This window comes from Pongo pygmaeus, chromosome 1 (genome assembly GCF_028885625.2).
Source record: "Pongo pygmaeus isolate AG05252 chromosome 1, NHGRI_mPonPyg2-v2.0_pri, whole genome shotgun sequence".
Taxonomy (NCBI): domain Eukaryota; kingdom Metazoa; phylum Chordata; class Mammalia; order Primates; family Hominidae; genus Pongo; species Pongo pygmaeus.
This window is the reverse complement of record NC_072373.2, coordinates 93555632-93579636: the sequence shown is the minus strand read 5'-3', so window position 1 is coordinate 93579636 and position 24005 is coordinate 93555632. Positions and strand designations below refer to the sequence as shown.

Here is a 24005-nt window from a genome sequence, read left to right as displayed (position 1 = left end):
ATAAAATTGATTTGGGGGTGCATGTGCCAGTTTGTTACATGGATATATTGCATAGTGGTAGGCAGATACTGTTTGAATACAAATTCATATCACTGGTTCTCTGCTCTCAATCATGTTTGGAGATACCTCTTAGCTTCCCTTTTCCTGGGTTCAGGAGACGTTCTGAGTAGAAGTAGCCTTTAATCTGGCATCAAGGGAGTTCGGTAGATGGCAGGGTGAAAAGACATAGAGAAGAACTGAGGGTGCCTTGGGATTGGTGAGTCACAAAAATCATTCCATAAACTCTGGCTCTTTAGTGACATCTGCTGACCCCCTTGCCCAGATTCCTGACTCCTGCATTTTTTTCTTTTCCAGTTTAAGCGGCTGCAGGGCAAGAGGAACCGAGGGAGAGAAGAAATCAACTTTGTGGAGATCAAAGGTGATGACCAGCTCAGTGGGGCCCAGCAATGGATGACTAAGTCATTGACAGAAGAGAAAACCATGAAGTCATTCAGCAAAGTAAGTGGGAAACGTCTATTGAGTGGTCAGCTTGGGAAGCTGCAAAGCAAAATCTTGTCTTACTCCCCGTCTTGACCCCACACCCCATTGTTATTGTCACAGCACCTTTAGCAAACACATTTTGCCCATGGTACTGGAGTATGCACTAAACCTCACAGATACAGCTCCTGCCCTCTAGAACTTTGCAGGACTTTAACAGCTCTCTAGCTGGATGGGAGGTCTGGTTGCTGAGATGGAGTAGTTGGAGAGGACTCCCAGCCTGTGGCTCCTTCTGAGGCTGCACAGAATCCACGGCTGCTCTACTCTTGCCCTACAGTCAGATCCTTCTTTTCTTTTTTTGATTTAAAGTTTTTTGCTTTTTTTGTTTTAATTTTTATTCTTTTAAAATACTGTCTTCTTCCTTTCCTTCCCTCCCTCCCTCCTTTCCTCCTTCCTTCCTTCCAGTTGTTTTCATTTTTTGGTGGTTTTTTTTTTTTTTTTTTTTTTCAGTCTCACTCTGTTGCCCAGGCTGGCATGCACTGGCTCAGTCACAGCTTATTGCAACCTCTGCCTCCCAGGCTCAGGTGATCCTCCCACCTCAGTTGCTGGGACTACAGGTGCATGCCACCATACCTATCTAATTTTTGTATTTTTTGGTAGAGTTGGAGTTTCCCTGTATTGTCCAGGCTGGTCTCGAACTCCTGGCCTTGAGTGATCCACCCACCCTGGCCTTGGCCTGCCAAAGTGCTGGGATTACAGGCATGAGCCACTATACCCGGCCCCAGTTAGTTCATTGTTTCAAGCTGGGACCTGGCTCAGCACATTTTTGAGGTGTGGGCACAACAGCACCTCAGAAGTCCTGGAGTCCCTAGATTCTGAGCATGCAACTCTTCTGTGTTCTCTTCATTACTGATGGTAGCCAGCTGTAGTCTTTCCAGTGCTTTTATTCATCACATTTCCCACACCACACTCCTGCCTTCTCTGTCCTAGTTTTCTTCAGTCAGTATGATGAATATTTCTTCACCTAGTGGCTGAGAACAGCAAATGTGGACATTTATGAGCGTGCCACAGGAGGGGAAATGTGGGAAAACCCTGGACTTGAGCCCAGCACCAGCAAGGCCAAGGTCGAGGATTTTGTTCCCTTTTCCTCCCCTCATTTGCTTTGCTTTGTTCTATGGCCACAGATGGCCATACAAGCCCCAGCCATTTGTTTTAACTGAATGCTGGCGGTCATACAGGACAGAGCAAAGGACTGTGGTTAGATCAGCATAGATCTATCACTGTTTACTGGAAAAACCACTTAGGAGAGCATGCCCTACCAACTGTGGGTCGAGAAGCATAGTCACATAGTAATAGCTACTGTTGTTAATGCTCACCGTGGGCCAGGAATGGAGCTGGATGTTTTATGTATGTCATCTTTAACTGTCACATTAAATGACATTAAATAGCAGCAAGCAATTAGTATTTGCTATTTTCCTGTCTCCAAGTTTTCTTGCCACCGTCTCATTATATTGAACTAGATTTTGTTAAAAGGAGAAAAAGATATGGTCCTTGTCCTTGAGGAGTTGACAGCATAGTTGGGAAGAAGAGATTTAAGGACATTTGAGTGTAAATGATTACAGTACAAATTGATTACATAAGTGCTGAGGAGACTCTAGAGAGGAGTTTTGGGAGTTGGGTGGAGATGATTAGGAAGCTTCTAGTCTGAGACAACTCTGGCAGAGGACAGAAAAACCGCAGAATGAAAGCCCAGACCAATATAGACTTTGACAGTAAATCATTTGCATCAAAGTTTGGTTATGGGTTCAGTGCAGTTATGGGCGGAGGCTGGAAGATTGGGGAGAGGTAGAGTGATTGTGAAATTTCTAATTCCAGGGAAGCTGCTGGCACTTACTAGAATGGGGAAGGCGGGGGTTTTAGCCAGAGGTGATTGATGGGAGCGAGCTTGATAAGCAGTAGGTGGGAGACAGGCTAGACATCTGGCTTGACTGGGGAGAGGGGGACAGAGATGAAGAGAGTTTGAAGGGAGATGGGCACAGGGATTGTGGGAGGGCCTGGCAGGAGGGCAGAAGGTCACCTGTGCCCTGGCGCACAAACTGTTTCAGACTGACTGCAGGCAGTAAAACTGGTCTCAGATGTCCACAGCAGACAGAACCCCGTGCTGGGTGCTAGGAGTGGGGTGGGATTACCAAAGACGCAGAAGACAGTCCTGACCTCAAAGCATTTCCAGTCTAGTGGGGGATATTAGCAGGCTATTTCAGGCAAGTGTTCTGAGCTGGGTTTTTTTGTATAATGGCTTTAATAAAAATAAAGGCTTTGTAAGTATATAGAGGTAAAAACAGCTCCAACTTTTCTCCCCCAGGATTTGGGCTGTGGAATTGGCTTCTCAGTCCCTAACACCACACCATCTGGGCATATGAGAAACTTCTGCTTTCATCCTGTGGATTAATGAATATGTTTTCTTCTCTTGCAGAAGAAAGGTGAGCAGCCAACAGGCCAGCAGCGGCGGAAACACCAGATCACATATCTTATTCATCAGGTGAGAGACAGCTGAGGGCTCTGGCTCAGGCAGGATCTCTGTAAATCTGAGAATTTGAAGGCTGAGATACGAGTTAGAAGCCCAGATGCCAGGGCCCATCTTTTAGCAGGCATCCTCTCCTGTTCTCAGAGCGGCCACTAGGAGGGGATACATCCTTCAGAATTATCCTGCTCTACTTCAGTCTCAATGCAGATAAGATTCAGGTGCAGGTGCTTAGAATAAAACTCTTTTAAGTGAAAATCCAGATATCCAAAACATAATGTAAGAGGAGAGTGAAATGGTTTATCATAGGGTTTTTTTAAATAGCAAGTTTCTCTAGTAATTTAAAAAACTTAAAAAAAATGTTGATTCACCAACTTAGCCAAACATCCACCTGATGAAGAGGTTGGTTTTATATGCTTCACTTCTGTGGCAGGGAACATCAACACAAATAATTCAGAATTACAGGTAATCCAAAAATGTCTTTTGAAACTGGAATATGTCTTGGTATTTATTTAATATGACTGGGCAGCTTTCAAATACAGTTGACCCTTGACCAACACAGAGGGTTAGGGATGCCAACACCCTAAACAGTCAAAAATCTGCGTATAACTTTTTTTTTTTCCTTTTTGGAGACAGGGTCTTACTCTGTCACCCAGGCTGGAGTGCAGTGGTACAATCATGGCTTACTGCAGCTGCCGTCTCCTGGGCTCAAATGATCCTCCTTCCTCAGTCTCCTAAGTAGCTGGGACCACAGGTGTGTGCCATCACACCCAGCTAATTTAACAATTTTTTTGTAGAGATAGGATCTTCCTGTGTAGCCCAGGCTATGTGTATAATTTTCGATTCCCCTAACAGCTAACTACGAATTGCCTACTGTTGACCAGAATCCTTACCGATAACACATATTTTGTATTTTGCAAAATGTGCTGGGTTGTCACACCTGCTGGCATAGCTGCAGCGATAGCAACAACTTCACAAATTTCCTTTTTTTTTTTTTGAGACGGAGTCTCGCTCTGTTGCCAGGCTGGAGTGCAGTGGTGCAATTCTTTTTCTTTTTTCACAGTGGTCCTTATGCTAGATTCATTTATCTTGAAGTGGCAGGCAACTGCAGCTGCAGACCCCAGTCTACGGAACGTACCAAACAAGTCAACTTTTTCTTGTAATGTCGACTAGCTGAAGTGGGTTCGTATGGGTTCCATGGTGTTAAGATTTATGGGCTGGGTACGGTGACTCACGCCTGTAATCCCAGCACTTTGAGAGGCTGAGGTGGGCGAATCACGAGGTCAGGAATTCGAGACCAGCCTGACCAACATGGTGAAACCCCGTCTCTACTAAAAATACAAAAAATTAGCCGGGCGTGGTGCCTGTAATTCCAGCTACTCAGGAGGCTGAGGCAGGAGAATCGCTTGAACCCGGGAGGTGGAGGTTGCAGTGAGCTGAGATCGCACCACTGCACTCCAGCCTGGGCGAGACTCCATCTCAAAAAAAAAAAAAAAAAAAAAAAGATTCATGATATTGTATGCAATGAAAAACACACGAGAACTGAGAGAGCACATTTTACTGTGATATGCAACATACTAGAGAGACAAGCAGCTCCTGTGGAAATGATTAGCATTACGTGGTGTTTTAAGCAGGTACAATACTTGAGCTCACTGCAATAGCAATAAGAGGTGGCTGTGAAATTATGACATTAGTACAGTATGTACTACAGTGAATTTTATGCAGTTAGGATTTAATGCTGCATCTTTATATTTGTTTATGTTTCTCTTGACTACAAATGGCACCATGTATGATCTGTATTTGTGTGTGTACATTTTGATAAATTTTAACTTTCTATAGATTCGTGTATGTTTTATGGTAGTAATGATAAAAATAGACTAGTACCTACATATATTTTATGCATTCACAACATACCTTTTTCTTAATTTTTTTAGTATTTCTAAGTTACACAGTTTATATTTTCAAGTTGTCACGAATTTCCAAAAAAAGTTCTAATATATTAAATATTTATTAGAAAAAAATCCACGTATGAGTGGACCTGTGCAGCTCAAACTCGTGTTAAGGGTCAACTGTATTTAGTCATTAAATATCTTTTTAAGACTTATTGAACTAAATGGTGTCAAAGATACAGACATGAATAAGACCCTTTCCTGGCCCCTTTCCTGGGAAGTGTACATTCTGGTTGGTGATTTCATGGCAAATCTTGCTTTCATTGTTTTTGTCATATTTTTACCTGCCTTTCAGGAACTCCTTTGTACTCTTTCCCTGTCTTGTGGTTTGTAGGGAAAGGATTTGAGAGTAGGATATTATTTAAACTCAATCTCTTAACCCCCACCCCAAATTCCAAAGGAGATGAGCAGGCATCAGATAACTTTTGGGGGGGTCTTGAGAATCCCCTTTCTAGGGTGGTACTTCTACATTCCAGAATGTGGTATAGAGCCAGGAGTTGTTGAGATCAGAAGAAAGAAGTCATTCTTGTACCTCTCAGTTTTTCACAGCTTCAGTCATTACTTTAAAATCCTTGAATTTCTAAGGTACCACACACTGTATTCAACACAACTGCAAAACTGTATCTCCAGGCTAAGCAATTGTTTGTTGGTGTTCTGTTTTGACTGGTCCAAGCCTTTGAGACTGTCCTCTCCTACTCTGCCAGTTGGGTGTCTAAGAGAGCTGATTTTCTTCCTTTTAGATGCTAAATTCTAGTTTTCATTTGTCCATTTCCTATTTCACCTTTTGAGTTTTAATTCTACTAGAGGAAGCACCAGGATTCTTGAGTCTTTATTCTGCTTAAACCTTGATAACTGTCCAAAGAAATGATTTTTCTTTGCTTTCTTGGGGCCTTCCCCTTTTACTTTGATAAGTCTTTCAAGGGGTTTGCAGTTCCCCCATAATCGTTTTGATAGGAGAAAGATTTTAAATTGGGAAGCTCACAGAGGCAAGAGGACAGCATCTCTCAGAATTCCAGTTTGACCCTCCCCTGCCCTTCTTCCTTGCCACAGGCCAAGGAGCGGGAGCTGGAACTGAAGAACACCTGGTCAGAGAACAAGCTCAGCCGCCGCCAGACCCAAGCCAAATATGGATTCTAGGGCTCTGGAACTGATTGCTCCCAGGATCTCCTGCCAGCCCAGCTGGCCTGGCCCCCAGCTTCACCTCTGGGACCCCAGCTGCTCTAAGCCCAGGATCTCTTTCCCCAAGGACCCAGCCCTCGCCTCTGCGAGAATGAACATATTTGATAGATTTTTCTTAACAAGTTAGAAAATTCAGCTCCTTTCTGCCCTGGAGCTAGCAAAGACTTGTGTGATGCCTCTGAAGGGGCTCTGAGTTCTGGGATGGGAGTTTTGCTCTCTGTCAGGTGTGATAAAATGTTGAACCCTCCCCACCACCACTTTTTTTTTTTTAAACCAGGGATGTCTGTTGAAATAAAACATCCAGTCTGACAAACGTTGCCTGCCCTGTCCCTGGATTTGTGTTTACCTTGTGTAAAGCACCTTCCAAATGATCTTGAGCTGCCTGATTGCTTTGCTATTTTTCCTATCTACCATCTAGCTGGGTTTGTGGCCATTGAAAACCCTAGAAATGGTACGCACAACTTTATATGAGGCGGGATGATTTTCAGAGAGGCCTGTGATCCCAAACAGTATTGCTAATCTCAGGTACATCTGGAGACTGGGTGAAGTCAGGAGGTTTTTTCTGTAGCACAAAATAGTGTCAGGCATAAAAATCCTATCCAGCAGGAGGTAAAGTGGCAAAATCCCTGTCCCTAAAGATGATTCAGATTGACACTGGTAGTCATTGGGCTGGATCAGTTTGGAAGCTTCACATTGAACTTGGGCGCTAGAGAGATACCCTTGGAGACTTCCAGAGCCCTAGCCTTCGTTGAAGAAAGGAGGTACAGGGTCTGTAGACTCCAATTATCTGTAAGGTACTGTGACGCCCAGAAGTGGCAAGACAGATGGGATGATTCCAAAAACAATGTGCAAATCATACTGCAAACCACCACTGAAAAATATGGCTAAGGGTACCAGGATTCCAGTAGGGCTTAGCTGCTGTGGTTTCCTGCAGGAAAGTAGCGTTGAGGAAACTCCTGCAAGAGAGCATTGGATGTCAGGTGGAGGAGCTGTTGACCGGAAATAGACGCTTGAGTGTACTGTTGCAGGAAAACACTGGGAAGAATTAGTGTTTGGCAGTCCTGGTGACAGAGAGGGGAGGCTAAAGGCCATAGGGGCATTTGAGGTATGTGGTGGGGACCTGGGGATGGGAAGGAAGAGGCAGAAGTTAGGAACCTCACCAAGCTTCTGGTTTTGTGTGCTGGGGTAAGTTGAGGAGTCTGTTTCTCATTAAGTACAGAGAGGGTTTCATCACTTACAGGAAAACCACCCGCTTATCTGAAATCTGACCTACTTCGGGCTGGAGCCAGACAGGGCTCCTGCATCCCACAGGGACACTCAGGCTATAGTTGTCCAGATCCGTGCATCCAGCCAAGACTTTAGCAAGGAGCTTCAACCCTACCATGCTCCCAGTGTTCACAGAGGCAGTGGGGATCAGGGCTGAGATCTGCCCCTCTGGGGCGTCACAGGTGGTGAGGTGTGCTCAGCAGGGCCTAAAATCTTAGGTTCCAATGAGTCCAGTGCTTCCTTTCTTATATCCAATATGCTACAGATGCAGCCCGGCCCATACGAGTCGCCACACTCCTGGGATTCAGTAATTCAACTTTCTCATTTTAGGGGCTGTGTCATGTTGTAGCTGGAAGTGCTCTGGGCTGGGAGGCAGAAGATGGTGAGAGGGAGACTCCCAGATCTTCTGGAAATGGATAGAATTGGGCTAGATATCTCTAAGGGTCCTCTTGCCTCCCACTTCCTTCAGTTCACTCAAGAGTTTTAAGCCACATTTTTTTTTAAAGCCACTTTTTAGTCCTACCAAAGATGGCATTGTATTTGGTGGTTGGAATTTCCTGGTCACTGAGAAATAACCAACAATTAGAAAACGGATAGACTTTATTTGGGAGGGCTTGCTGGAGGTGGTAGCCTCAAGTTCTGATGAACAGAAGACAGAGACAGGAATGAGGGAGAAATAAGAGTGATAACTTGGTTAAAATTAGCATGGCAGCAACAGCCAAGGGGCAGAAGGAGAAAGGTGTGAAGGCCTTGGTCAGAAATGGATCCAATTAGCCCTGGAAGATGTTGGTGGGGCTGGGGCAAAGCTGGATGTGCAGTGTCACACTGACCAGAACAGTGGAGCTGGAGAAGCTGAGGTCTATGAGGATCAGACTTAGAACCCTCACAGAGACGATGCGGTTGTCGAAATGAGGGTGTTTCGGTGCCTCTGCAATGCTGCTGGCCCCTTTGGAGGGGCCCAGCCACATCTCCACTCTAGCTGGGGTGCTGAGCTCGCTGTCCGAGAAGCCCCAATGTATGGAGGAGTGGTTAAAGTTCAGTGGGGCCTGGGGGAAGTGGCAAGGATGCTGGAACGCTCTGGGCTGCGTGCTTCCGTCTGCCCCTTTTTACCCCTTTCCCTCTAGGTTCAGCTTTCTTTTTTTTTCTTTTTTTTTTTTTGAGATAGAGTCTCACTCTCTCGCCCAGGCTGGAGTGCAGTGGTGCGATCTCGGCTTACGGCAACCTCCGCCTTCCGGGTTCAAGCGATTCTTATGAGTAGCTGGGATCACAGGTGCCCGCCACCATGCTCGGCTAATTTTTTTGTATTTTTAGTTTCACCATGTTGGCCAGGCTTGTCTCGAATTCCTGACCTCAGGTGACCCACCTGCCTCGGCCTCCCAAAGTGTTGGGATTATAGGCGTGAGCCACTGTGCCCAGCATGACCAGCCTAAGTTCAGCTTTCTTTCAAGTGAGGACTCAGTGATGACCAGCCCCGCCCCTCCCTGAGTGGGTTCATGGGATGTGATGTTACTCGTCAGTCCCCCTGAGAAGCCCCTGAGCCAGAGTTACAGACCACCTTACTGAGACTGTGCTGCATTAGCCGAGGGGGCAGATAGGATGAAAGGGGCAGCTCAGGGGAGGCTGGAGCAGGAAAGAGCCATCAGGGTAAGGCATGGAGCTGAAGGGGCAGGGGCTGGAGGACAAAGCTGGACCCTGTAGTGGCAGCAGTGCTCTCTGCTCACAGCAAAGTCTTCCATGTGCTGTGACAGGGTGAGAGGCTGCCCTTTCACAGATCTAAGAGTGGGCTTAGCCAGAGAGGCTCTGCCTGGAGGAGGCAGGAGGAGGGATGGAATGACCATGGGAAGACTGTCGGTGAGAAATGCCCTCCCCCTCCTGGCATGTGGAGTCTCGCTCAGCATAATCGTCCCAGTTTGCTTTTCCTGTACAAGTTACTCAACTTCTCCCTCCTGAGGTCTCACCGCAGCCCCAGGCCTCACCTTGGAGTAAAGTCAGCAGGATTGTGCAGGGGTGCCCCTCGTGATGGGGAGGGAGGTTCCACCACCTTGGTCTTCAGGGCTGGGCCTGCAGCTGTGGCCCTCAGCAAGACTGGGACCTTATCCTTTAGCCTAGGAGGGGCCCTGGGGTATTAAGAGGAACACTGGGTTGGGATGACAAGATCTGGTCCCTGGGCCTGAGTGCCTTTGGCTCCCTGTCACCTCCCCTCTCTAGACCTCAGTTTCCTCTTTAGTTGAGCCAAATACTCTGTCATCAAGGGTCTCTGAAGTCCCTTCTAGCCCCAGCAGTATTGCTTTTCAAAGCCCTTCACTTGCACGTTCTCATTTGTGTGCAATGAGACCCTGTGTGCAAATGAGGCATTATCTCCATGCATAAGGAATGGAGGGAGCAGTGGCACAGAAAAAGGGTTCCCCTGCTGAAGGTTGCACAACTAGTTAGCACAGGGTCACTACAGGCTCAGGGCTCCTGATGCCATAGCTTCATCTGAGCTCCACCATCCCTTTGGCGTGTCCACCCCATGCTCTGTGCAGCCACAAAAGGAAGAAGAGGGTCCCTAGGTCCTGCTCTGCCCCTGGCTTTGCTCCTGCCCCTGTTCTGCTCCAGGCTTTCTCCTCCAGAAACACCAAGTGGGTCACTAGGCATTTCTGGTCCCCTCCCCACACCTGCCCATTCTGTTACACCCCAAAGTCTGGAGAAATCTATTTTCTGACTTTCTGATTTCTGTCTCTTGCTGTACAATAAATACGCCACTCTTTTCTGCCTCCTCCCCTGCCCCAAGGAATCAGCCACGAGGTAACTGACTCCCTGCGTCTAATCTGAGAACTTTCTGGCACTTTGAGCCTCCTCTCTGATTTCAGCAAAGCCATCTGCTCCTCCCTCCCTGCCCCTCTGCCTCCCTCCCCACCTCTCCTCTTGCTCAGGAGGACATTTAGATCTGAGGTCTAAACAAAGGGAAGTGGAACTCCAACTCTGTTGACTCAGCAACCGTATTTCTCCTTAAGCTGATTAGCACTGGAGTGGAAAGGAGGGGAATTGGCCAGTCACTGGAGCTGGCGCCTGGGCCAGGCTGGGGGTGGTATGGTGGTGGCAGTGCCCAGGCCTAGGGACTGTGGCCTAAGGAAAGGGTCTGGAAGATTCCTGTGCCTCTGGTAGGTACAGGGGCCCTGCCTGGCACTGATTGCCTGGACTAGCCTGTTGTAGGAATGAGTGTGAAAAGAACAGGCTGCACAGATGGGACCACATGGGTCCCCAGGCCTGGGCAGCTCTGGAGGGGTCGTCTCTGCTCTGAGCCCTGAGGATAATCCAGGGGCAGACACAGCCCTGCCTTAGAAAGCCCCCTCTCTGGCTGGGCATGGTGGCTCACACCTGTAATCCCAGCACTTGGGGAGTTTATATTATCCTAGCACTATAATTCCTGTGACAGGAATATAGCTTGAGGCCAAGGGTTTGAGACCAGCTCTGGCAACACAGTGAGACCCTGTCTCTATAATTTTTTTTTCCCCCAAGACGGAGTCTTGCTCTGTCACCCAGGCTGGAGTACAGTGGTGTGATCTTGGCTCCCTGCAACCTCCGCCTCCCGGGTTCACGCAATTCTCCTGCCTCAGCCTCCCGAGTAGCTGGGATTACAGGCATGTGCCACCACGCCCGGCTGACTTTTGTATTTTTAGTAGAGATGGATGGGGTTTCACCAAATTGGCCAGGCTGTTCTCAAACTTCTGACCTCAGGTGATCTGCCCACCTCGGCCTCCCAAAGTGCTGGGATTGCAGGTGTGAGCTACCACGCCCAGCCAAAATAAAATTTTTTTTTTTAATTAGCTGGGCTTGGTGGTGGGCACCTGTAGTTCCAGCAACTTGGGAGGCTAAGGCTGCAGTGAGCTATGATCGTGCCACTATACTCCAGCCTGGGCGACAGGGCAAGACCCTGTCTAAAAAAAAAAAGAAAGTCCCCAGTCTGAGACAAAAGTAAGACCCAGGGCATATGCCAGAGCCCCAGAGTGTAGAGCTTTGCACGGGAACAGGAGGCTGGCTCTGAAGTGGGTCTGGGCAGAGAAGGGGGAAGCAAGAGGGATAGGGGAGAGAATGGGGTCCTGATTGAGGCAAAGGGCCTAAGCCCAAGAGGGTGGGAAGATGAGAGGCCTGGAGCCAGTTCCGAGGGGATTCCTGTCCTCTAAGGGGCTCACACACACATCTTCCTCCTCCCCAGTCCTGTACTTGGCAGGGGGGTTGCAGAGGAGAAGGGGCTGTCCCTCAACTGCTCACCTCTCTGCCCCTCTTTATGCCTCAGGTGGTGCAGCCACCCCTACATCCCTGGCTGCCTACTCAACCCATCCCAGCCAGAGAAGGAATACTTTGCAGAGGTCTGTGTTCCTGGCCTTGGTGTCTCTCAATCCTCAAGCCCCTCCACCCTCACTGCAGTGGCAGTTCAACTCCTTGCCTTCCACAGTATGAGAGAGAGAAAGTCAGAGACAGAAACAGAAGGAGCCTGGAGGACTTGAATCCCTGTAGGGGAAGGCAGTTGGTGATGATTTATTAGCCAGACGAGAATCAACAAACAAGTTCTAACATCTGTTCTCACCAAACCATTCCTCAGACAACAGCAGCATTGGACCAGGGCCCAGACTCAAAAGCTCGGAGGGCCAAGGAAATTAGACTCCAGGAAGAGAAACCAGGACAGTGGGAGCCAACAGGGCCCTCCTTGCACACTTCTTTGCTGTCTTAGATCACCAAGGACTGAGCCATTGGATTCTTGGGATCTCTTAGGAGGGAGCAGCCTCCGCATTTGCTTCTCTGACCTCCAGGCTTCTTTGTTGGGGGTCAGGCCAGACCTGTCAGGGGGACAGAGTTAAGCCAGGATCCACAGGAGGGGACCCAGCAAGCACCCAGGCCTCCATGCAGTAGAACTCTGGAAAGTGGCCAGACTTCCTGTTTGAGGAAATCTCTGATGTTTCCTATGGACTTGAGTTTGTGGATGTGTGGTAAGGAACAGAGCACTAAAGAGGGAATCAGGAAGCCTGGTTCTAGTCCTTGACCTTGGCCAAGTCACTGTCCCTCTCAGGCTATGTTTTCTTTTCTGCATAGTGAGGGAGTTGAATTTGATCAGTAAGGACAAATGTAATGCTGCTCATCCTCCCGCTCTTACCCATGGCAGACATCACCAATCAATCATGTGCTTTTTTTCTGCTGAGTTCAGATATGACCTTAACATCCTTTCCAATGCAGCACTCTAGGCAGCCACGACCAATGGATTGGAGTTGGCATGCAAGATGACACCTCTTTGCCATACTTGCAATAGATGATGGCTGAGCTCCTTTCCAGCCTTGAACACCTATGGTTTATTCCATCCACATTTCCTGAGAAGGGTGCCAGGTCTGTGTGAAGGTCTCTGGACCTGATGCTCCAAGTTATCCTCACCAAGCTCAGACTTACCGCCTACTGAGGAGGCCCAAGGGGGAGCCATGCCTGTCCTCTGTCCTGAAGCACCTGTCTAGAAAGATTGTGGGGGAGGGTGTGTCTCCAGGCGGGTGGGGGCTGGTGGGGCAGGGGAGGGCCTTGCCCAATCACAGAGTTCTCAGAATGCAGCTGGGAGCCACCTGTATTCTGCAGAGAGAAGGACAGTTCTAGGTCACACCCTCTACCCTCTGCCTCCTAGGTGTACTTGCAGTCTCAAGACATCTGATCTGAACAGACTTTGGCTTCCAGAGAGGGTATCTAAACTCCTCTCATTCATTAATTCAACAAACATCTCTTGAGCACCTGCTCTGTGCCAGGCACTGGGCTGGGTGCTTTGGAAACAGATGGGTAAGCCCAGCCCCTCCCTTCAGGGAACTCACACTCTAAACTAGGGAAGGGACAGAGAGAAGGAGATGGGAGGAGATGGATGTCTCAGGTGATCAGTGGCATGGCAGGTGTGTGTAAGGCACAGGGGGTGGCCTCTGTGGCCTCTGAGAAGGGAAAGCTGGTCTTGAAGGATGATTAGAAAGTTGCCAGGCAGCGGGAGGATGTGGTTGCAGGAAGTTGCTATAGGCAGAGCTACTGGCGGGTGCAAACCCCAGGAGGCTTGAAACCACTTGGTGAGTTTAGAGAAATGTGAATCATTCTAGGAGAATGGGAGTGGCTGGTGGTAAGGCTAAGGAGGTGAGACCCCCCCCCTCACCCAAGTGTAGAGTGCATCATGGGCCAGGCAGCTGCTTCAGCAAGACCATTCTGGCTCTTTGGTGCAGAGTGTATCAGAAGTGGCAAGAATGGTGGTTAGGAAACCAGTTAAGAAGCTCTTGGGAGCCAGGTGAGGTGGCTCGAGCCTGTAATCTCAGCTGAGGTGGGAGGATCACTTGCGCCCAGGAGTTCAAGTTTGCAGTGAGCTATGATTGTGCCACTGCACTCCAGCCTGGGTGACAAAGCCAGACCCCAATGATGGGGGCTGGAGCTGGGGGAAGGAAAAATATACTTAGGAAGAGATCCAGCAGGAATGAGTGGCTTACTGGGGGAGTGAAGAGGGAGCAGTGCTGAGGGAGCCCTGGGATTCTGGCTTGGCTAGCTGGGTAGCTGGAGAGTTAGCAATCAGGACAGTGAACACGGGACTGAGCTGTTTGAGGGCAAGGGTGAGAGCGCTGTTGGCCGTGTTGAGTTTGAGGGGCTGAGGGATGTTGGGGGGAACTGACCAGAAGCTTGGAGAGAAGTTTGGACGGAGATATGGACAGGTGACGTTAGCTCTAGGACAGCGGACGTTGGCAGGGGTGTAGGTGAGCGCGAGCAGGCTCAGGCTGAGCAGGGAGCCTGGGGCACCAGCAGGGAGGCAGGGTGGGGAAGGGTCTGAGGAGGAAGGCTGGGGAAGGGCTTTGGGAGGGCCGCAGAGGCTGAGGGAGAGGGTGGGATGGCTGCTGGGGCTAACCCATGGCATGAGGTACTGACTTGAAGGGTAGGCAAGAAGACTTAGGGCTGGGGAGAAGGAAGAGGGAGACAGGGAGTACACAGAAGCAGGCTGGGAGAGCAGGGTCACCCTCCCCTGAGCTCACTGAGATGACATAAGGGAACCCAAGTGCTCTTTTTCCCCAGGACAGCAGGGCCGTGAAGGCCAAGGGAGACAGCCAGAGAGGCACGGGGTGGGGTCAGCCCCAGGTGCGTCCGAAGAGGGCCTGCAGGACAAGATGGATGCAGATCAAAAAAGCCTCGATGCGGGAGGTGGAGGGGGATCCTGCCTGGGGGCCTCTGTTTTCTCTGTGAGGTAGGAGAGCATGGGGGCTTGACAAAGATGAGGTCTGAGTGACTCTGGGGAGAAGAGGCGGCAGCCTCTGGGCCTGGAGAAGGGAGGCTGGTGCCTGGATCATTCTGTCCTTCCCACATCACCTCACACCTCTGCCCCTCACCCTGCCCCAGGCATCTACTCTGAACACCTTCTTCACCTTCCCCCATCTACCTGCAGGGAGACCTTCTTGCACCCACCTTTCCCTGCATACCCATTTACCTGGCCTCCTGGGACAGGCCTGGACTGGCTCTTCCGTAGGACAGGGTGCCCAAGGGTGGCGGGTAGGCCCTCATCTTCCACTTCCACATAGATATTGCTGGGGGCTTCCCCGGGGCTTCCCCGGCCCATGGCATAGAAAGCTATGGGTTCATCAGGCTCGTTGTAAATAGGATTGGAGGGCTTGGGGGGTGGGGCCGGGCGGTGTCGTGAAACAGGGCTTGTGTAGACTTCTGGGGGCAGCTGAGGTTTGGCGGGGATGGGAGGCTTGGGCCTGAGCAGCTGGGAGGGCTGGGAGAGAAGGTGAGGCCAGGGAGGAGTGGAGTGAGGGAGGCAGGGTTAAAGCCCCAGCCTAACTCCCAGCCTGAGCCTCTGCCCCCGCTAGGCCCCTCCTCCTCCCTGCTGCCTGCACCCCCTCACAGGCCTGTCCTCCCACTCCCTCAGCCCCTCCAGCCCAATACCTCCTTCTCCCCGGCCCCCTCTTTCTGCATCGGGACTGGGGCTTGCCCCTGTTTGATGATTGGGCTGTACTGGGGGTTTGGGTCCTGGCTTTTGCTTCCAAAGTTTGATTCTTCGGTCCTCAGGGAAAGTCCTGCAGGCTCAGGAGTCTGCTGGGAAAGAAGGAGGTCTGAGGGACTCGGTGGAGCGTTGGGGAGGGGGAGGTGATCAGGAGGACAAAATAATCCAGTCTAAGTGGAGGATGGGGGAAGGGGGAGGGGCACAGAAATTTGGTCTGGGCTGGGTACTCTGGATGAGGAAGAGGGGGTGGTGACGGCAAGGAGACCCAGGGTTGGATGGAGGCAGTGGTAAGCTCTGGTCACAGGCCGTATCTAGCATTAAAGTTTTTCTTTTTTGAGATAGAGTCTCGCTCTGTTGCCCAGGCTGAAGTGTAGTGGTGCAGTCTCAGCTCACTGCAGCCTTGACCTCCTGGGCTCAAGCTATCCTCTTGCCTCAGCCTCCCAAGTAGCTGGGACTACAGGCACGTGCCACCACGTCGGCTAATTGTGTTTTCATTTCTTGTAGAGATGAGGTCTCACTATGTTGCCCAGGCTTGGTCTTGAACTCTTGGGCTCAAGTGATCCTCCCATCTCAGCCTTCCTTCGTCTTAGGATTACAGGCGTGAGCCACCACACTTGGCTGCATTAAACTTAATTTCATCTGGAACACATGGCCAGGCCAGATTCCATTTGTGCTTGTGGTTGTGAAAATGCGACATGGCTTTACACATCTTTAGCTGAAAAATTATTGGCATGGGGATCAATCTCCATGACAGCTGTGCTTGTGTTTATTTTTTACTGCTGGTTAGTTTATGGTGATATAAGCTAATTTTTTTTTTTTTGACACCAAGTCTCATTCTGTCATCCAGGCTGGAGTGCAGTGGAGCAATCTCGGCTCACTGCAACCTCCGCCTCCTGGGTTCAAGACATTCTCCTGCCTCAGCCTCCCAAGTAGCTAGGATTACAGGCGCCCACCACCACACCCAGCTAATGTTTGTATTTTTTAGTAGAGACAGAGTTTTGCCATGTTGGCCAGGCTGGTCTCGAAATCCTGACCTCAGGTGATCCGCCACTTTGGCCTCCCAAAGTGCTGGGATTACAGGTGTGAGCCACTGCGCCCGGCCATAAGCTAAAATTTTTAAGGGCAGAGACCACCTCAGGAGAGAGGAGCCCCATGTGGGATGGTTCCATCTCACAGAGGGTCTGCTTTTAGCTCCGTGTTAGCCCTTGGTCCATGAATGCTGTCCCCATTCCTGCTGCCACTGTAGGCTAAGGTCACAGGGCTTTTCTCATGCTCCTGGAATCCACCAAGTGCACGTCTCCATCGGGAGGTGTACTGCAGGTATACTGTGGAAACCAAAGAATTCTTTTTCCTGCCCTAACCCCCTCCTCTCTCAGCATCTCCTTCCTGAACAAAAAGTAGCACCTCCACCCTGCTGCCGAAACAGCACCTTAGGAGTCAGCCTTGCTGCCTCCACCCCCTCCCTCTTGACATGAAATCAAACACAAGTCCTGCTCCTTCCACTGTCTAAATATCGTTCACATCTGAGTACTTTTCTCCATGCACACGGCCAGCACCCTAGTTCAGGCCTCCTGACTCCTCCCCCTGCATCGTCTTGCCCTTCCAACCCACTCTCCAGTCTTCGAGCAGAGCAATCTTACAGAAACTCCCCTAGCAATCCTTGGGTGGCTGCCCATTGCTCCAGGATAAGTCAGACTCCTGAGAGCTTGAGTGAGAAGACTCTGTGTGATCTCAGACTTCTACAGCTCTGCCTTCAGCCTTCTCAGGTCAGGCTGGCTCCTCCTCACCCCCAGACTTCCCTACGCCCTGTGAATCTCAGGTCTCTGCCTGTTCCTCACAGAAAAGGCAGTGACCACAGGCACTGTCCCCACTTGTTTTAACTGACCCAGATCAAGTTCTGTGAAACTCTTCTTGTCTAGGTCACCAATGACCTCCTCTCTGTCAAACCTAGTGTCAATTCCACCCTCTGCCCTCACCCGCCTTCACTCACTTTCCTCACTTGGCTTCCAGAGCATCACACTCTTCTGGCTTTTCTCCACTTTCTGAGCACTCTGCTCAGTTTTCTTTGTCGGTTCCCCCTCATTTCTGCAAACTCTAAATGCTGGAGACTTGGGCTTCATTTCCTTCCCACCTACACTGACTTCTGAGGGAGACTTCTCCCCTCCTAAAGGTTTTAGAGTCCATCTAAGCGCTGGTGACTCTCAATATTTGTCTGCAGCCCATCCCTTTGTGCCAGTCCCCAGACTCTGAATTCCAGCTGCCTACTTGACATCTCCATGCTGAACTGCACGTGTAGAAAACAGAACTCCTGATCACCCGCCCCCTGCCTGGATGTGTTCTTCCTAGAACTTCTCTCAACTCAGTCAATGACAAGTCCATCTTTTCACACTCCTCATCCAATCCCACAAAAACCCAGCAGCTCCACCTTCTAAGGAGACCCAGCCTCCACTCTCCTCATGCTTCCTGGAGGCACCCACCTCTGCTACCCTGACCCAGGCTGCCATAATTTCATGTGAAATATTGCCCCTCCCGAAACTTGCCAGGTCATGTCACCCCTCAGCTTGTAAGTCTCCAGTGCCACCTCGTCTCGCTCAGAATAAAACTTCAAATGCATACAAGAGTCTACAGGTCCCCCCTCCCTCACCCCTCTGATCTCATCTCCTACCTCTCTATCCCTCAGTCACCAGATCCACCCATGCTAGCTTCCTCTCTGCTCCCATCCTTCCTCAGACACACCAAATCTCCTCCTGCCTCAGGGCCTTTGCACCTGCTGTGCCTGCTGCCGAGAATGCTTTTCCTCCAGTTGTCTGCATGGCTCTTCTCCTATTTCATACAGGCCTCTATTCAGATGTCCGCTTACCTGAGTGGCCTTCCCTCACACCCTGTGTAGAACAGCCCCAACCCTGTCACTCTTCAACAATATTTCACATGAAATGATGGCAGCCTGGGCCAGTGTAGCAGAGGCAGGTGCCTCCAGGAGGCATGAGGAGGGTGGAGGCTGGGTCTGCTTAGAAGGTGGAGCTGCTGGTGGAGCTGTTTGGTTTTCTTGTCAGTGTGTACTCATCATTACTAGACAGACTCTGTCTTCTTTGCTTGTTATCCGTATTACTCACTCGTCTGTCTCCTCCTTCTAGAATGGAAGCTCTTGAAGGCAGAGATATTCAGGTCATTTACGTTCACTCGTTTTTCCAGTGCCCAGAAGGTTGCGTGGCACACAGTGGTCCCTCAGCACTGCCTGAACTTGTGCACCGCTGCCTGCTAGGCTAAATGGTACCCTGTATTTCTTCTTGAATCACAGTCTCCACCCTGGATTTCTATTACTTGTCCATTTTTGCTGCTGGAAAGTAGGCTTTGTGAGTTTGAGACCCATCTGTCTGTTTTGTTCATGGGTCTATTCTCAGGGCCTGCCAGCAGTTGGTAGGCCCTAAGTACTCCGTAAATATCTCTTACATTAAAAAACAAATGACTAGGCTGGGCACAGTGGCTCACGCCTGTAATCCCAGCTACTCAGGGGTCCCATTCAGGAGACCCCCGCATCCTCCTCTGGCCTTATCCTGGAAGGGCAGCCTGCAGGGGCTGCTACTGCAGCAACAAGGATGGGAAAGTAAGTAGTTGGACTTCCAGATTTCAGAAGTCAAAGCTGAAAATACCAGGTGGAAAATACCAGCAATCGAGGCCTTAGGGATAGGAGGATAATGGGGCCTAGAGTGGGGAAGCTAACTCAGGAGGCTGAGGCAGGAGAATCACTTGAACCCGGGAGATGGAGAGAAGATCGCGCCACTGCACTCCAGCCTGCGCGACAGAGTGAGACTCTGTCTAAAACAAAGCAAAACAAAACAAAAAACAAAACCCCAAATGACTGTGTGCCCCTGGTCTCTCCTTGCCCCTCTGACTCCGTGTGGCTGGGCTGGTCTCTTAAGGACGGCCCCCCAGCACTCATATTTCTCGAAGGGCCTGCCACCCTCCCACGAAGATGAAGATGCCTGGGTAAGGGAGGCATGCCCGAGTGGTGTTTCGGGATGAGAAAGTGCCTGGTGCCGCGTCCTGCGCCTGGGCTCTGAGCGGGAGGGGCGCTGGCCCGAGACCCTGGGCTCTCTGGTCAGGGTCTGGGGCGCGTACCTGTCGGGCGAGGGGCTCGGTGAGCGTCTCCCCGTAGGGGCTGAGCGGGTGCGCCGTGTAGTGCCGCAGCAGGTCCTGCAGCCGCGCGTGGGCGCTGTCCTCGCCCAGCACCACGTGGCGCCCGTCCCCGAGCTGGGCCAGCAGGAAGTGGCGGCAGCAAGTCCGGCTCCTGGAGGGCGCCGTTAGGGATCAGACTATCTCCCGCTCCTCGGCCAGGGTCACCAGCGCGAGGCGTGATCCCCACCTTCAGCAGCCCGGGGAATGAGCTAACAGCCCGGCTCCTCACGGGATCAGACCCAAGCCCCGCCCCTCCCGAGCCCCGCCTTGGTCGCCCGGCGCGGGGCCTCGCCCCTCACCTGTAAGTCAGCACGAAGGTCACCGCGCTCTCGCTGAACCGCACCAAGTAGCATCCCTGAGGCTTGGGCTCCAGCAGCCTCTCTGCCTCCCTGTGGGTGACGGAGAGAGGGGGCCGAACCCTGCTCTGACACTTCCAGCCTCGCCTCTGCCTCCCCGGCTCTCACGAGGAACCTCTACCCCCAAGCAAGCATGCTGGAGCGGCTAGAGAAAGGCTAGGGTTGAGATGGGGAGAGAGAGCATGTGGGCGCTGCTCTCCCGCTGCAGGGACTAGGCGTGGACAGGGGCCATGGGTCCCAATCAGGAGGCCCCCGCAACCTCCCCTGGCCTCATTCTGGAAGGGCAACCTGTAGGGGCTGCTACTGCAGCAACAGGGATGGGAAAATAGTTGGACTTCCAGATTTCAGAAGTCAAAGCTGAACTGAGGAGGTGAACAAGGAGATAGGGAGAAATGAGGCTGAGAAATGGAGGAGGGAGGATCTGCAAGGGTGGAAGAAGAGAGGGCTGGGAGATAAAGATGGAGTAAGCCTGGAGGGAGAGAGAGGTGGAAAATACCAGCATTTGAGGCCTTAGGGACAGGAGGATAATGGGGCCTAGAGAGGGGAAGCTGAGGTACACAGAGGGCTGGACTGGAGCCTCTCCAATGATCTCCCCTGGAGAGATGCCTCAGTGAAAGGCTTGGAAAACTCTGGGAGTGGGAGCCTGGAGTGGGCGCCTCCATCTACTCCAGACTGGTAGAAGTGGGAGCCTTCATCTATTCCTGGCAGGTGGCAGGACCCAGACCCAGGACTTGCCCTGCCCATGTCTGGGCCAATTCCCTCCTCCATGACTCACCTCCGGGTGATGAAGCCATGGAACCAGGCAGGGGCTGCCCCATGCTGCAGGAGCCAGTGGGCCTGGGTCTTCTGGAACCAAGCCCGGGTCTCGGCCTGCAGGGACAGGCTTCCTTCTCCAGGCACCTCCTCTGCCCTCTCAGCATTCCCTGGGTTGGAGGCAGCCTCCGGGGCCTGGGGAGATGCCTGGATCAGGGAAGAGTTCAAAGAGGGGGAAGCAGCATGATGAGTGGGCCTTCTCCTGACTTTGATCCACCTGCCACCTTCTTTTCCTCATACCCAGCCTCTCCTGTCTATTTTAGGGTACAATTGCCCAGAAAGTCCTTCCTAAAGTCTAACTTAAATCCCTTCTTCAGCTCCAGCTGTTCTGGCTTCCAGAGACTCTCCTTCCTCTGCCCTCTGGGTCCTGAGGGCTTTTAATCCAGCAGCAGTGAGCTGTCACACTGTGCTCTAGAAGGGGCGGGAAAGGCATCACAGCCTTCCAGATGGACAGAGTCATTCCCTGGCCTGGAGGATGAAGAAACATAATGCAGGAAGTCACCCTAGAGGCCAGAATGAGGGAGGGCTTACTTCATAGTATGAGGGACTGACCTAGTTTGCAGGGAAAATTATTGACTGGGCAGGAGAGAAGGACTGAGACGGGAATGTGGAATGCACTGGGCAAATGGTCACTGACACAGCGTGCAGATGCCTGCTTCTGGGACTCAATGCACTGCACCCTGGTCACCTGCGGACTCAGCCTGAGCTTCCGGAGGGCCTAGGAGCAGCAAGGGAGTGAGTGGGCAACTCAGCGCATGAAGGAGGTACTCCTCATTTTCGTTCTCTCCCTCTGTGCCGCAGCCCGTTGGCAGACCCAGATCATTCCTGCCTTCTCTTGGAGTGGCCTTTGTCCATCTGCAAGTCCTTCCCCATGGGAGGGTGGGAAAGATGAGGGAGCTGCACCACACTGCCGCCCCAGGTTTCCACTCACCGCAGTGTAGCCTAGGTTCCGGCAGCTCCTGCGGGTCATGTCTGTGATCTGGAAGGTGCTGAAGGTTGGGATGGGGACTTCGTGACTCCCTGTGAGCACAAAGAGGGCTGCCAGGGTTTCTCAGAGAGGAACTATGTCTGTCTCTGCCTCCCACCCCTCCTCCCAGGCTCAGGGGACCTGGAGGGCTGGGACACTCTTAACGACAGGAAAAACGCAGAAGGGCAGCAGGGGAGTTTCTCAGGCATGAGGTTAAGTGGCCAAGGCGGCATGGGGGGCTAATGCTGCCAGAGGAGGTTGTGAGGGACACCAGGTGCCTAGAAGGAGAGGCTGGGAGTCAGGCTGGCCTTCAGATGGTCAGGGAGGCAGATCACTTCAGGGCAGGCCCTTCTTCTGGTCCAAGATCTTCTGCCTCCTCCTCCCTTCATCCTCCTGCTCCCTCCTCTCTCCTCTCTGAGAAGCCCTCAACAAACCCTGTCACCTTTATCCTCAGGGATGAGTGGGCACGGAGCCCCAGGCAGGGTTGTGGTTGCCCTGCCAATCAGCCTTGCCAGCTCTGGCTTAGAGTGGGGCCCCTCATCCCTGAAGTGGGAGCTCAAGCCCAGGAGGGAGGGCAGGGGGATGGGGGTCTTTGTGCCCCCTCCCACCCATATCCTTCAACTTCACACTTACCTTGGGGACATATCTGGGCCAGGGGGAACTCCATGGGGGCAGCCTCACAAGGGATCCCAGAGCAGGGTGTGTGTATGTGGTCCGGAAAGGTGTGCACACTCAGCAACTCATCATCTCTCCTCTCACCCTGGCCCCGGGGGCAGGAAATGTCGCCTTACCCACAGCCTTAGTTCTGGCAGAGGACTCACGTCATGGAAAGCCTTAAGACGATTGTCCCACCCCCGGAAGCCACGCAGCTGTAGATAGCGGTGGTATAGCAGTGGGGGGTATCTGTGTCACTCTGTGTTTAGATGTTAGGAAGCCCTTACTGCTGCCTGACCTTCATCCCTCCAGATTCTTTCTCTGCTCCCTCACCCCAAACTAGAACCTCCCTTCCTCTCTCTCTCTCTCTCTCATCTCTCTTGGCTTCTCTTTCTCTCTAGAAAATCTCCCACTCTGCCTCTTGGCCTGTTCTGAGCAGTGGGAATGGGGATGTCAGCCTCAAGGATAAGCCACACAAGGTGGTTATGGATCATGCTTTGAGGAGACATGAGGAAGGGAGGGGGCAGGGCTGCAACAGGAAGGATATGGGTCAGAAGGAAGGACTTTTTGAGGACATGTGAAATCTATGAGTCTGGGCATGGTGGCTCATGCCTGTAATCCCAGTACTTTGGGAGGCTCAGGTGAGAGAATCGCTTGAGCCCAGGAGTTCATGATCAGCCCTGGGCAACATAGTGAGAGCCCATCTCTATTTTTAAAATAATAATAATAATAATAATAAAGAAATCTATGAGACAAGGGGTTAGAGAGGAGGGGGCCTGGCTTCCATCATTCAGCAGATAATGGAGCTGATTTAGGGCAAAACCAGGCAATCCTGGAGGAAGGAAAGAGAATTCCTCCAGCTAAGCAGGTCATCATTAGTATCAACACTATCAGCAGTTGTCATTAATAACATCAGTGTTGACATCTTTTTTTTTTTTTTTTGAAACAGAGTCTAGCTCTGTCACCCAGGCTGGACTGCAGTGGCACAATCTCAGCTCACTGCAACTTCCGCCTCCCAGGTTCAAGGGATTCTTGTGCCTCAGCCTCCTGAGTAGCTGGGATTACAGGCATGTGCCACCATGCCTGGCTAATTTTTGTATTTTTAGTAGAGACGGGGTTTCACCATGTTGGGCAGGCTGGTCTTGAACTCCTGGCCTCAAGTGATCCACCCACCTCGGCCTCCCAAAGTGTTGGGATTACAGGTGTGAGCTACCACACTGGCCACTGCTGATGTCTTAAACTTTCAATGTGCTTAGACTTCCCACCATACCAAAGGACCAATCCCATTTCTCTCTGAATTGATCTTCACAAACTAAGAAGGGGACAGGAACATTATCCCCATTTACCAGAAGCTCAGAGGAGTGCCTTGGCCAGGGTCTTTCAGTGTCTGAGAAGTTGGTGTGAGTGCTGGGACTAGAAGCTAGACTTCCTTTCACTAATTTCACTGTGATTTAGGCCAAAGGTTCATGACTATGTGCTATGCACTGTTCTTGGTACTGAGAACCCAGAGAGGAAAAAAACTTTGTTTCAAGATGTCAGATGGGGGAGATGGACTTGCCAAGACTTACTGTTTTTTAAAAAATTGTGTACTGTTTTTTTACTTTTAAAAACATGCTCTAAATTTTTAATAATTTTTGGGGTACAGTTGGGTTTTGGTTACATGGATAAGTTATCT

At 51.1% G+C, this 24005-nt stretch overlaps 2 protein-coding genes across 7 annotated transcripts in view; one reads left to right on the top strand and one right to left on the bottom strand.

Moving 5' to 3' along the window:
- PRCC (proline rich mitotic checkpoint control factor) overlaps positions 1-6439 on the top strand; it is a 33484-nt gene extending 27045 nt beyond the window's left edge. For both annotated transcript variants that reach the window (XM_054466148.2, XM_054466152.2), the window contains 3 exons: positions 355-498; positions 2951-3016; positions 5998-6439. In XM_054466148.2, the coding sequence (XP_054322123.1) occupies positions 355-498; positions 2951-3016; positions 5998-6084 (297 nt within the window). In that variant the 3' untranslated portion in view covers positions 6085-6439. The remainder of the gene's footprint in view (positions 1-354; positions 499-2950; positions 3017-5997) is intronic.
- A 5445-nt stretch (positions 6440-11884) lies between these two features.
- On the bottom strand, positions 11885-22463 carry SH2D2A (SH2 domain containing 2A). Of its 5 annotated transcripts, XM_054435715.1 has the most exons (9): positions 22310-22463; positions 21641-21729; positions 20672-20856; positions 19840-19929; positions 19484-19652; positions 15307-15453; positions 14849-15136; positions 12814-12984; positions 12123-12212 (listed from the first exon to the last, which is right to left on the bottom strand). In XM_054435715.1, the coding sequence occupies exons 1-8, from the start codon at positions 22341-22343 to the stop codon at positions 12817-12819; spliced, it is 1170 nt and encodes a 389-aa protein (XP_054291690.1). In that variant the 5' UTR covers positions 22344-22463; the 3' UTR covers positions 12123-12212; positions 12814-12816. The 5 variants fall into 5 exon arrangements, with proteins under 5 accessions (XP_054291680.1, XP_054291718.1, XP_054291708.1 ...); XM_054435705.1 differs by having other exon boundaries at positions 11885-12984; XM_054435743.1 differs by lacking the exon at positions 12814-12984 and having other exon boundaries at positions 11893-12212; positions 14849-14988.
- Positions 22464-24005: the final 1542 nt, after the last annotated feature.